General features: G+C 35.5%; 3 protein-coding genes across 3 annotated transcripts; 1 reads left to right on the forward strand and 2 right to left on the reverse strand.

Annotated features, from left to right (window-relative positions):
• Window positions 1–239: 239 nt before the first annotated feature.
• LOC129570971 (RWD domain-containing protein 2A-like) lies at window positions 240–1,308 on the forward strand (the record flags this gene model as incomplete). The annotated part of the gene is given in 1 exon segment (XM_055450699.1): window positions 240–1,308. A coding segment is annotated over 1 exon segment (918 nt). The 3' UTR covers window positions 1,193–1,308.
• A 363-nt stretch (window positions 1,309–1,671) lies between these two features.
• LOC129570973 (anaphase-promoting complex subunit 10) lies at window positions 1,672–2,672 on the reverse strand (the record flags this gene model as incomplete). The annotated part of the gene is given in 3 exon segments (XM_055450702.1): window positions 1,672–2,044; window positions 2,135–2,371; window positions 2,491–2,672. Coding segments are annotated over 3 exon segments (558 nt in total). The 3' UTR covers window positions 1,672–1,832.
• Window positions 2,673–3,660: 988 nt separating this feature from the next.
• LOC129570972 (CCA tRNA nucleotidyltransferase 1, mitochondrial) lies at window positions 3,661–8,724 on the reverse strand. The gene is made up of 8 exons (XM_055450701.1): window positions 7,918–8,724; window positions 7,420–7,830; window positions 7,144–7,337; window positions 6,318–6,546; window positions 4,714–6,217; window positions 4,379–4,576; window positions 4,019–4,237; window positions 3,661–3,929 (listed from the first exon to the last, which is right to left on the reverse strand). Exons 1-5 carry the CDS (start codon window positions 8,337–8,339, stop codon window positions 5,881–5,883), a joined length of 1,593 nt encoding a protein of 530 aa, XP_055306676.1. The 5' UTR covers window positions 8,340–8,724; the 3' UTR covers window positions 3,661–3,929; window positions 4,019–4,237; window positions 4,379–4,576; window positions 4,714–5,880.
• Between the last annotated feature and the right edge of the window lie 1,202 nt (window positions 8,725–9,926).

The raw sequence follows: 9,926 nt of genomic DNA on the forward strand, positions 1-9,926 counted from the left end.
GCCATTGACTTCCATTAGGCAAATATCCAGCGGATAGGTTATTGGTATGGTAGCAAATCCTTCAAAACCACTGAGATCGAGCGTTTCTGGAAATGACAAAACCATTCGAAGGACTCTTTCAGTTATATATTTTAGCTCAATTCAACGTTTCAATTCAAAACTAATCGAATCTCCTTCAAACTGAAGTAATTCTCCACCATCAAATAATCAATATTCCTTCTGGTTTTTTTTTTCTTCAGATGCACGGTACTGTTTGAGCGTACACTCGATTGGAATGGATGACGAAATTGTATTGGCTACACAAAATCTGTTGCGTCAATGCATCAGAGAGCAATGCGATGAGGTGGAAATGTTACAGTCGATATTTTGCAATCCAGGTGAAATGAAAATCGACGATCACAGCATTTTAACCGATATGTTTGACTATTTGGAGGAGAAAAGTGATAGGCTAACGAAAAAATTAGACTATACAATAACGATACCAATTTCTAGTCAGGGCAGCCATACGTTAGAGCTGCAAATTGAATTTCCTCATACGTATCCAAGTCTAGAGCAGCCGAATATAACAGTGAGAACAACATTGAATGTGCCGAACAAGATGCAAATCGAAAATGAAATCAAGAGGCAAGTGTACGAGTACATTGATGGTGATGAAGTGGATCGATCGACGGTATATGTTTATCCAATTGTGGTGTGGCTTCAGGATAACATTGATAAAATAATTTCCAATACAACAAAATCGTCGGCTGTACAAAAACAATCACCGGATCAACTGAACGTCGATGCACCGGTGGAAATGGAACGGCTATGGATCTACTCACATCATTTGAAAAGTACACAAAAACGACAAGATATTATGAAGCTAGCGAAAGAATTGGATTTAAGTGGATTTTCGAAGCCCGGCAAACCGGGAATCGTTTGCATTGAAGGTGTCAAAGCGTGTACACAAGAATTTTGGAAAATCATTCGACAATGGGCTTGGCAACGAATCACTGTACGTTTGAGCGAAATAAAATCCAAACCACAATCGAAATGTCAACAATTCCGTCGATTCAATCAATTCCGTGAGATATTGTACGGTGATGATTGTGACAATGACTCCGTTGCACCGATTACCATGAGTGAATTTATGAAATTTCTTGAAAATCACAATTGTGGTTATGTAAAAAAGGAGTTGCTTCTGTTGGAATAGCAACCAGTGTTACCGGATTTTATCGCCATTTCAAAGCAATTTAAATGAAACGATGATATTTTTTTATCCTGTTGTAAAATGGTGTAAAACCAATGAAAAATAAAACATTTTTTATGTAATTATACCTTTTTGAATCATTTTCAGTAGTTTTGCTTTGGCTTCGACAATTCGATCTTTGTAGTTGACCGCTGACTCTTGCGCATTGATCACCGTCGATAATCCGATCAAAAAAAATAATAACAAGTGATTCATTCTTGGAAAAAACTTTTCAGCATATTTTGTACCCATTTTTTTTTCTCCACAATTGAAAGACGTTGGATATTCAATTCAAAGCGAAACACACCAAATGATAGCACACTGACGAACTAAATAGAGTTTGACATCACATTTAGCACTCGACTAACGGATTTCTTTTCTGCTTTCCAATGCCATTTTGAATGCATCAAACGTCAAAATGTGAACATAAATTAAAACAACAATTGCCCACTTTATAAATGCGTACAACGATTGTACACTTGGATGACATTTCATTTTGGTTTTTTCTCTTAAAAATACAATTTTCAGTTTTAACAACTACAGATAAATGTTGAATTCTTTTTTTTCTTCGTTTTTTCTTTGGGTTTGCATTGCATTAATGCGGCTAACGAATTGTGCTGTACTGTTGAAATTTGAGTGTTGTAAATTTGCCCGACTCTTCTAATGGATATTTGCGACCTTCGATCGGTGAATGTATCCGAATCTGTCGCATGTGTGTATCACGGCCATTCTGATGATTGGAAATGACAGCAATTTGAATCATAAATGTTCGAATCGGACGATTGCGTACGTCCTTTATCGGTATTTGCACCCAACCTGTTTGAATGATAGAAATATTAAGCAATATGGATGAAAATTTGTTTTTTTCTTTCTTCAAATTATTTCCTTTCATTTGATTTAAATCACCTGTTGGTTCGACCAAGTCGACAATTTCAATTTCTTGCAAATCATTGAAATGGGTGCCGGACCGGATTGATATTCGGCTTGGTGTATAACTTTCGTCCAATTTGTAATCGGTGTAGATATATATTTGATTGACCGATGTCTTTCGCTGAAATTGAATATTCACCAAATGCGGTAGCTGACCATCCGACTGCCAATATGTGTCCATGCAATTATCACGCAATTGCTCCACACCAAAACCTATTTTTGGTTAACAAATAGCTACAGTTAGTACATTCCGATATAGGCATAAGGCGACCGAGAGAGAGAGAGAGAGAGAGAGAGAGAGAGAGAGAGAGCGAAAAACATGCCAACATTACCCGGTTTACATGACGATAAACTCCAAACGGCCTGCGTTCCAACCTCAGTTACATTTCCCGTGTACTCTTCATTTATTGGATCATTATCTCCACCCGATTTTGTACTCATCTTACCGTGAATGTGGCCTTTGAGTCGGCTTTTTTCAACAATCAACACCAGAACTACGTTTAACTTGTAAACAAATTGAAACATATAACTCCAGTTGTCATCGCTGCGATGGCGCTGCCATCAGTACATGGAATACCAACACAATCAACTGAATCATTTTCTTTGAAATTGAACTGAAATGGAATGGGAATAAAAGAAAATACATTGTTGAAGAAAAAAAATTGACGATTTATTTACTTCTTTGGAAAATTGGATTTTTGTTTGAAAAATGAGTATTTTTACGGTGATTTTTTTTTATTAAAAGATACAAATATTTGATTATTTTCATGAGAAACAACAAATAATGAAAAATATTGAAAGAATTATACACACTTTTCAATTCATGACTAAATATTTGAATAAAATAAACAAAATAACAGCATTGCAAATAAATTGCACAGAAAAAAATTTACTATTAATTTCACTCAACTTTGGAAAATAAAATGTATTTTCTCGAGAATTTTTTTTAGCAACACAGATTTCTTTTTCCATTTTTACCATATATATTTATTCCAATTGCTAATATATTCCAGGCACTCATATGAATTTCCAATTTCTTAGGAGCAATTGAAAAGTAGAAATTCTTTTAAAACAGGCATTCTGTCGAGAAATAATTTATTTCTAAATAAATCAACAGTTTGTCCTTTCAAATAATTGTTTCGTTATTTGTTGGTGTTTTTTCTTAATGACCTTCAATAGATTTATTATCAATACCTTTTCGAAAAAGTGGAACCTATCGATTTCAATGCTTCATTTACAAATTGACAAATAACGATGTCATCCGTTTAATGAACTTACTACGTTTACGTGTACTGTTTCTATATTTCAATAATAAAAAAAAGATATCAAGCGCATACTTCTCTCTCGCTCTCTATTTCTCTCTTGCTCTCTATTTCTCTCTTTCTCTGTCCTTCTATTTCGTTCTCTACTCCTCTTTCCATTGTTTTTCTCTAAGCACCTAGAAGATAAACAGATTGGATATGTGTGATATTGTTATCAGTTAAATGATTTAACACGTATAGTTTTGTGTAGTTTAGTTGTTATTTTATTGTTTAAACAAGTAATTGCGAAACAATTCGTGAGAATGACAGCGTTAAATTGGAAATTTTTTTATGGATGTCCGCATTCAGAGAATATAACAAATGAATTGTTTGTTTCTTTGATGTGTATGAAAAGCGAATTCTGTGGAAATTAAATTGCGTTTAAGCCAGCAGCTGAATCAATTATCCCAAGAAGTCTGAAAGTCCACCAAATTGTCGTTTACAGTAACGTTCTGGTGCGTCAGCCCATACTGTACAAATAAAAAAAAATAAACGTTATTAGATTATTTTTAGATTGTTTGCCAATCCGCTTGAATTCAATTTTTCTAGCTTCCTTTACCTTTGTAGAATGGAAATCCATTATTACGCGATTCCGCCCAAAGTTGTTCGTTGGCTAGTTTCTTTTTATCACCGGATCGAAATATCAGCCATTTGTACTGCGATTCAAAATGACCGTTTAAAGTGCAACGACTACTACCTAATGATCCACCGAATAGCCCACCGAACGATCCACCGTATGATGGACGACACATTGATGGATCTGGAGCATCCACCCAAACTACAAATGAAAACAAGTTTGTGATAATGATACACGTTTTCATATCGGTTTGATATTTAATTGAATTTGTACCACACCAAACGAATGAACATCATTTGGATTTCGACCAAATAAATTTAATTTTAACTTCATGGGCTTTACCTTGGTGTAAATCACGATCAAACCGATCTTGGTTGGCATTCAGCTTGGCTGTTAAACTTGGAAATATTTCAGCTTTGTAGTACGGATCCTGTGGCGTTAATGGCACCTCAACCAGAACAGTACAACCGCTTGGTTGTTCAAATAAACTCGCTAGACCATCCAAAAGACCGCCAATGGCCGATGTCGAACCGATCGAAACTATTTGGACGTAGAAAAAAAAAGTGCTCAATCAATCAATCATTCGATGCGATAATCGTTAGAAAAAAATTGCATTCACATCTAAATACCACACAGCACTATGTGCACTGAAAAACAACATGAAAAAATTAACCTACCAGCAAGTAGTACAGACACAACGACAAAAAACTGCATGTTGCACATTATTTTTTGCTTCAAATCACACTAGAATGAAGTGGTTTTTTTTTTTCAACTGGCAAAATCAAGTTGTAAAATAATTGTAGAATAATGAGCGGCGTGAATGTAGAACAAATGCTATGCACAATAATTAATCCGGTATAAGTATGATGCGGTTCGTTTGGAGAATATTTCGAGTATGTATATCCAGTGTCGTTGCAACCGTAAGACTAATTCAAATGAGTCGCGTTCATTATATTTTTAAACTTCACTTTTAGTTTTTTTCTTCTCTCGCAGCCAGTCGTCAGCAATAATGGAGCACAATAAATCAAAATTACCATTCAATGTCTCGACAATATTGTTGTTGCCGAAGTTGTTTGATGTGTTTTGAACGTGTAAATAGAGTTACCGAATTCATTTCTATCTCAATATATATGTCCTACATTCTCCCGCATCTATTTATTGGTGGAAATTATTTTTTTCGCTTTGTTTGTCATCATTACGATCTTTTTGGTTCAAGAGAATTTCGTCGAATTGTTGTTCATTCTTTTTGCTGTGCCTATCCACCTTTTGCGAGTCTTTGGCGCATTTTTCTCATTAAGTGACGATTGCGTTCATTTCGAATTTCAAGCCAGTGATAAGCAACTATTGTCTGATATGATGATAACATCGAATGATATCGAAATGTGTTAATATCGTTCATTTGTTTTGCAATTTGGTTGAAGTCTATTAAAAAGTGTTTTTCCTTATTTTTCCATGACACAACATTCAATGATGAAAGAAATGATATACCCTTGATAACGAAAACCATGGCAATATAAACGTAATGAACCTGTTTAAGCGGAATCGCCACCTCAGTATGACTCATATGTCGAGACTTCTACAAGTAGGAAATAAATCTGCACAAGAAATAAAAAAAAACATTCATTGCTTTTTTTTAAAATGGCACTTTAACCATTCGTAAGTAGATCTTTATTGAAGATTAAGCTTTTCAAACTTGTTTCATCTTCACTTTGATTGTGTATTTGTGTGTATCTCTCATCATTATTCTAAATTTGATTTTTCGATCATTTTTTTTTTTACTGTCTCTCCAGATTGTTCTTCAATTTACATTACAAAGCACACAATTTTGCATTGTGTGACCAAATTTATTTCTTAGTTTTGACTTTTTTTCGGAGACTTTCCTCTTCGGCGACTTTCTGTTGCACGGGCGTTAGGTGTTGTTGCATCAATTCTTCCTGAGACATTTGAAAATTACTATCGGCCCAAATATCACGCAATTTTTCCAGTATCGCACCCATTTTACGGCCACTGTATCCACTCTCAATCAGAATTGTACCGTTGACGGGGAATTTTGGCATTTCCCAGTCCAGCAATTGATCGTAAATTTGCCGTTTGCCATTGTATTTCAGTAATTCGAGAACAAAATCCTTTAGCAATTTGAATGAACGATTACGTTGTGGCAAACACATCTTCTGATAGTGGCTGTGGATGGATATTATTTGACAATTTCAATTTTTTTTGGTTTATTTTTGAATTAAGCAGAAAAAATTCAATTAAAAAGAAGAACGTTTTGAATACATACAGCAGGTCATCGATGTCACGTGTGGCAGCCTTATTTTCAGCCAGGAAGAATGCCATATCGCGCTCATATGCCGACAATTTAAGCCGTGAATGTAAGCAAAGTGCGTCTTCTTTTGAATTCAATACAGTCGAAAGGATTGTTGTTGAATTAATGGGAACATCTTTGAATGTCGTTTGAAGTGTTTGTTTTAAACGGAATAGATCGGTGCAGTCAATTGAAGCTGGGAAACCTGCAAGATTCAAACAAATGAGAATTAGTTAAGTACCAATAATAGCATAAGGTATAGTTAAGTCACATTTTGAATTATGCATATGCAAAAACAACAATAACAAGAATTCTCTCTCTAAACGGGTGAATCTCGGTGTGAGTTTCTTCCCGTGTTCACTCGCTACGCACCGGTCGAAAAACCACCGTTAGGCTGAATGGTTAAAGGACTTGTCTGTTTTCAGATTGGAAGCGTATGAAGCCTTGTTTGAACTGGCAGTGAAGATGGGCCATGTGTAAATCCACCAAAAATCAGTCGATAATCTCAAAATCGCAATAAAATAAGTATTCATTCGAAGTCAAATCAACGATTTTTCATTCAAACTTTTTCATTTGCTTAGCATTGTGCGAAAAATCTTCTGTCTATTGGTAAGTATGCAACTGAACTTCATGGAATGAAACACGGAAAGGTGAATAGACTGTATTCAAAAGGAAATGTGAAACAAAAGCTGTTTTGATCGACGAATCAACATTGCCCACTGTCAACATTTGCCTTGGTTGGTGTTAATTTTTGCAAGATATTTTGAACTTAACCTAAAAATAATGCAGCTCAAACGCTTACCAATATATCGACCAGCTCCGCATTCGATGAGTTTTGCGAATAATTCCAGACGATGATTCCCTTGCAAAATTTTCTTCAGTTCAGTCCAAATCCGTTCGCCGCTGATTTTCTGCAGGCCATCGATGTTCTCACAAATCGCTTCAATCGTCTTTGCATCAAAATTGTTCGGGTTCGACGAGATTTTTCCATAAAATCTGGAAAGCAAACAATTCGTTAGATTTCTGTATCGCTATTCAGGTCACTCTGTCAACTGACAAAGGACTGATGTCAACTTACCGAAAATATCTCAAAATCCGTAGATAATCTTCTTGAATACGATTGGCTGGCTCACCGACAAAGACAACTCGTCGATTCTTGAGGTCTTCATAGCCAAAAAAGTAGTCATAGACTTTGCCATCGAAGCCCAAAAACATCGAATTGATGGTTAGATCGCGTCGATTGGCATCCAGTAGCCAATCGGTGGTGAATTCCACTTCGGCATGTCGGCCATCGGTTCGAACGTCAATGCGTAGCGTTGTCACTTCAAAATTCTCTTCGTCATTGATGCGCGGTGTGACAGTCCCATGTTTCTCGCCATTCGAATTGATCATGCGAATATTTTCGTTGGTAAACATTTCGACCATTTGTTTCGGCGTTGCAGTTGTTGCGAAATCAATGTCTGTCGGTGTAATATTCATGAGTAAGTCTCTGTGGAGGAGATGAAACATGTTAGAAAAACCAACCAAACCAAAAATCACTCAAGTCGAATCAAATCACAATTGACACGATTCTCACCTAACGGCACCGCCGGCAATGCGAATTTCATAGTTGTGTTTCTGGAATAATGCCACCAAATCAAGGATATTCTTCCGTAGGATCAATTTAAACTGTGGTGTTTCAAGTGTTGTGATCACTGGATCGCTGCGCCATTTCAAATTCGCTTCCATTTTCTTGTATTTGGATGTAACGTTTTCAGATCGACTTAAATTCGTACTATTATTGACTGTGTTGTTGCTGATGTATCGAATTTGCCCAGCGTTTTCACATGAATGAAATGCACTAATGTGTTGTCGACGTTGATTGTAATTCTTATTGGATTGTTCGAACTGCTGCTTTGCAGTGACGTGATCAACTGTGGACGAGGCAAATCTGCGTAAAACTATTTGATATTTATTAACGGTTGCATTCTTCCAGATATGTTGAAACTGTTTGAACATTATTTTCTATTGTTGCGCTCCGTCGTGATTTGACTATTTCGTTTGTTTTTTTTCCATAAAATTGTTTTGCCGATAGTTAGTCTAGGTCTAACAAAAATTGTTCATTAAATCAATATTCCACGCTCTACACTTTGCTCAATACGTTTTTTTAATGCACAAAATCGGTTTCCATCAGAAAATGACACACACAGACTCGGAATTCATAGGACAATTTACGATTATTCAATGTGTTGTTTAAATAAAAGGTCCATTAATCGCTTGGAATCGAAGAAAGCATATCACCAAAGTTTCTGAATTTTCTTCAGCCGTCAAAAAATGTGTCAAAATGTGTTTCAATGATTGTTGTTGTTGTGTTTTGTTGCTGCCTTCGTTGTTGTGCTCTATGGCTGCGGTTGTACTAGATTCTTTTTTCCGTACTTGAATGGGAACAGCTTTTATTTGAACAGACCGAACTTAAAGCATTGCAAATAACAATTGAATTGTTCGCTCGTTTTTTTTTGGAAATTGAAGAAATGTTTTTTTCATGATTTGACGCAGTCGAATCGACTGAAATCCTTTTCAGATGTATATTTTCTCCATGAAGAGACACAACAAACTGTCGTTCAACAATATTCAATGGCATGAATTTCTCAAACAGTCGATTTGATGCATGAATGGAATGTATAACAGTCAATATTCTCTAGCAAAGCCGATCGTGATGGATATAAGAAATGATTTGGAATATTTTAATTGCATTTATAACAAATTTTCCAAGTTCAAATACGACGATTGTCTACCATTCGCTACAGCATTTATTAAACTTGAATATTTTTGATGCACAGAAAGAAATTATGTCTATTATGAATTTGTTTTTCAGTTTTTAGTACATTTTGGTCATGTTTCTCGTTCCAGCATTGACTCTTGAATGTGAATACTTTCGGAAGCACTTGCGTTAAGATAATTTTCATGCCTGTTACAAGCTGTTTAGCCTAAAACTTATATTTTCCGTGTCGATGATAGTGCAACGAAAATGTACAGAAATTTTGTGCTGGTGATTGATGGGCTAGACAAAGCAGGTAATTAGATAAACTAAGAGCATTATCCTTTGTATCATACCCATAATAATTCCTCTATTTAATAAGTTGCACTATTTTTCGAGCATATAATCTCAACTAATTTAGCTTAACATCCGTGCATGTAATAAGAGTACGCGTCATCTTTTTATCGCAAAGAATAGCTAATTAAAAAATAAAAACTCGTTAAAGCGAAGCGAAAAAATCGATTTGTTCCATCGAAAATTTCATTGTTTTTTTATATCGTGCCGAATCGAAGTTCTACAATTCAGAATGCGTTATAAATCATCATTGTTATTTATTAATTTAAAAATAATTCCGATTGTACATTCATTCTAGGGGTTTCACGCAACTTAAAATTCATCTAAAATTTCAATATTTCTCTCTTTTCTCTAAAATTCTCTGGGATTCACCAAAATCCGTATTATTTCGAAATATTTCAACATTCACCTTGAAAATTATGTTCTGGAAGTGGGTTTTGGTGGATCCCCAGGATCGTTCAAAACTGCTCCCGGTTCTGGAAGTGGGTTTTGGT

Source organism: Sitodiplosis mosellana, unplaced genomic scaffold (assembly GCF_009176505.1).
Source record: "Sitodiplosis mosellana isolate CC-2019 unplaced genomic scaffold, AAFC_SMos_1.0 Smas_scaffold_857, whole genome shotgun sequence".
NCBI lineage: Eukaryota > Metazoa > Arthropoda > Insecta > Diptera > Cecidomyiidae > Sitodiplosis > Sitodiplosis mosellana.

What these genes read in the sequence shown, in the direction of transcription:
- LOC129570972 (XM_055450701.1), bottom strand. Translation starts at nt 8,339, where the DNA reads ATGTTCAAACAGTTTCAACATATCTGGAAGAATGCAACCGTTAATAAA. An exon ending in CGGATTTTGAGATATTTTCG is followed by an intron (nt 7,338 to 7,419) that starts GTAAGTTGACAT and finishes TTTGCTTTCCAG; the next exon opens with ATTTTATGGAAAAATCTCGT. An exon ending in CGTGACATCGATGACCTGCT is followed by an intron (nt 6,218 to 6,317) that starts GTATGTATTCAA and finishes ATCCATCCACAG; the next exon opens with CCACTATCAGAAGATGTGTT.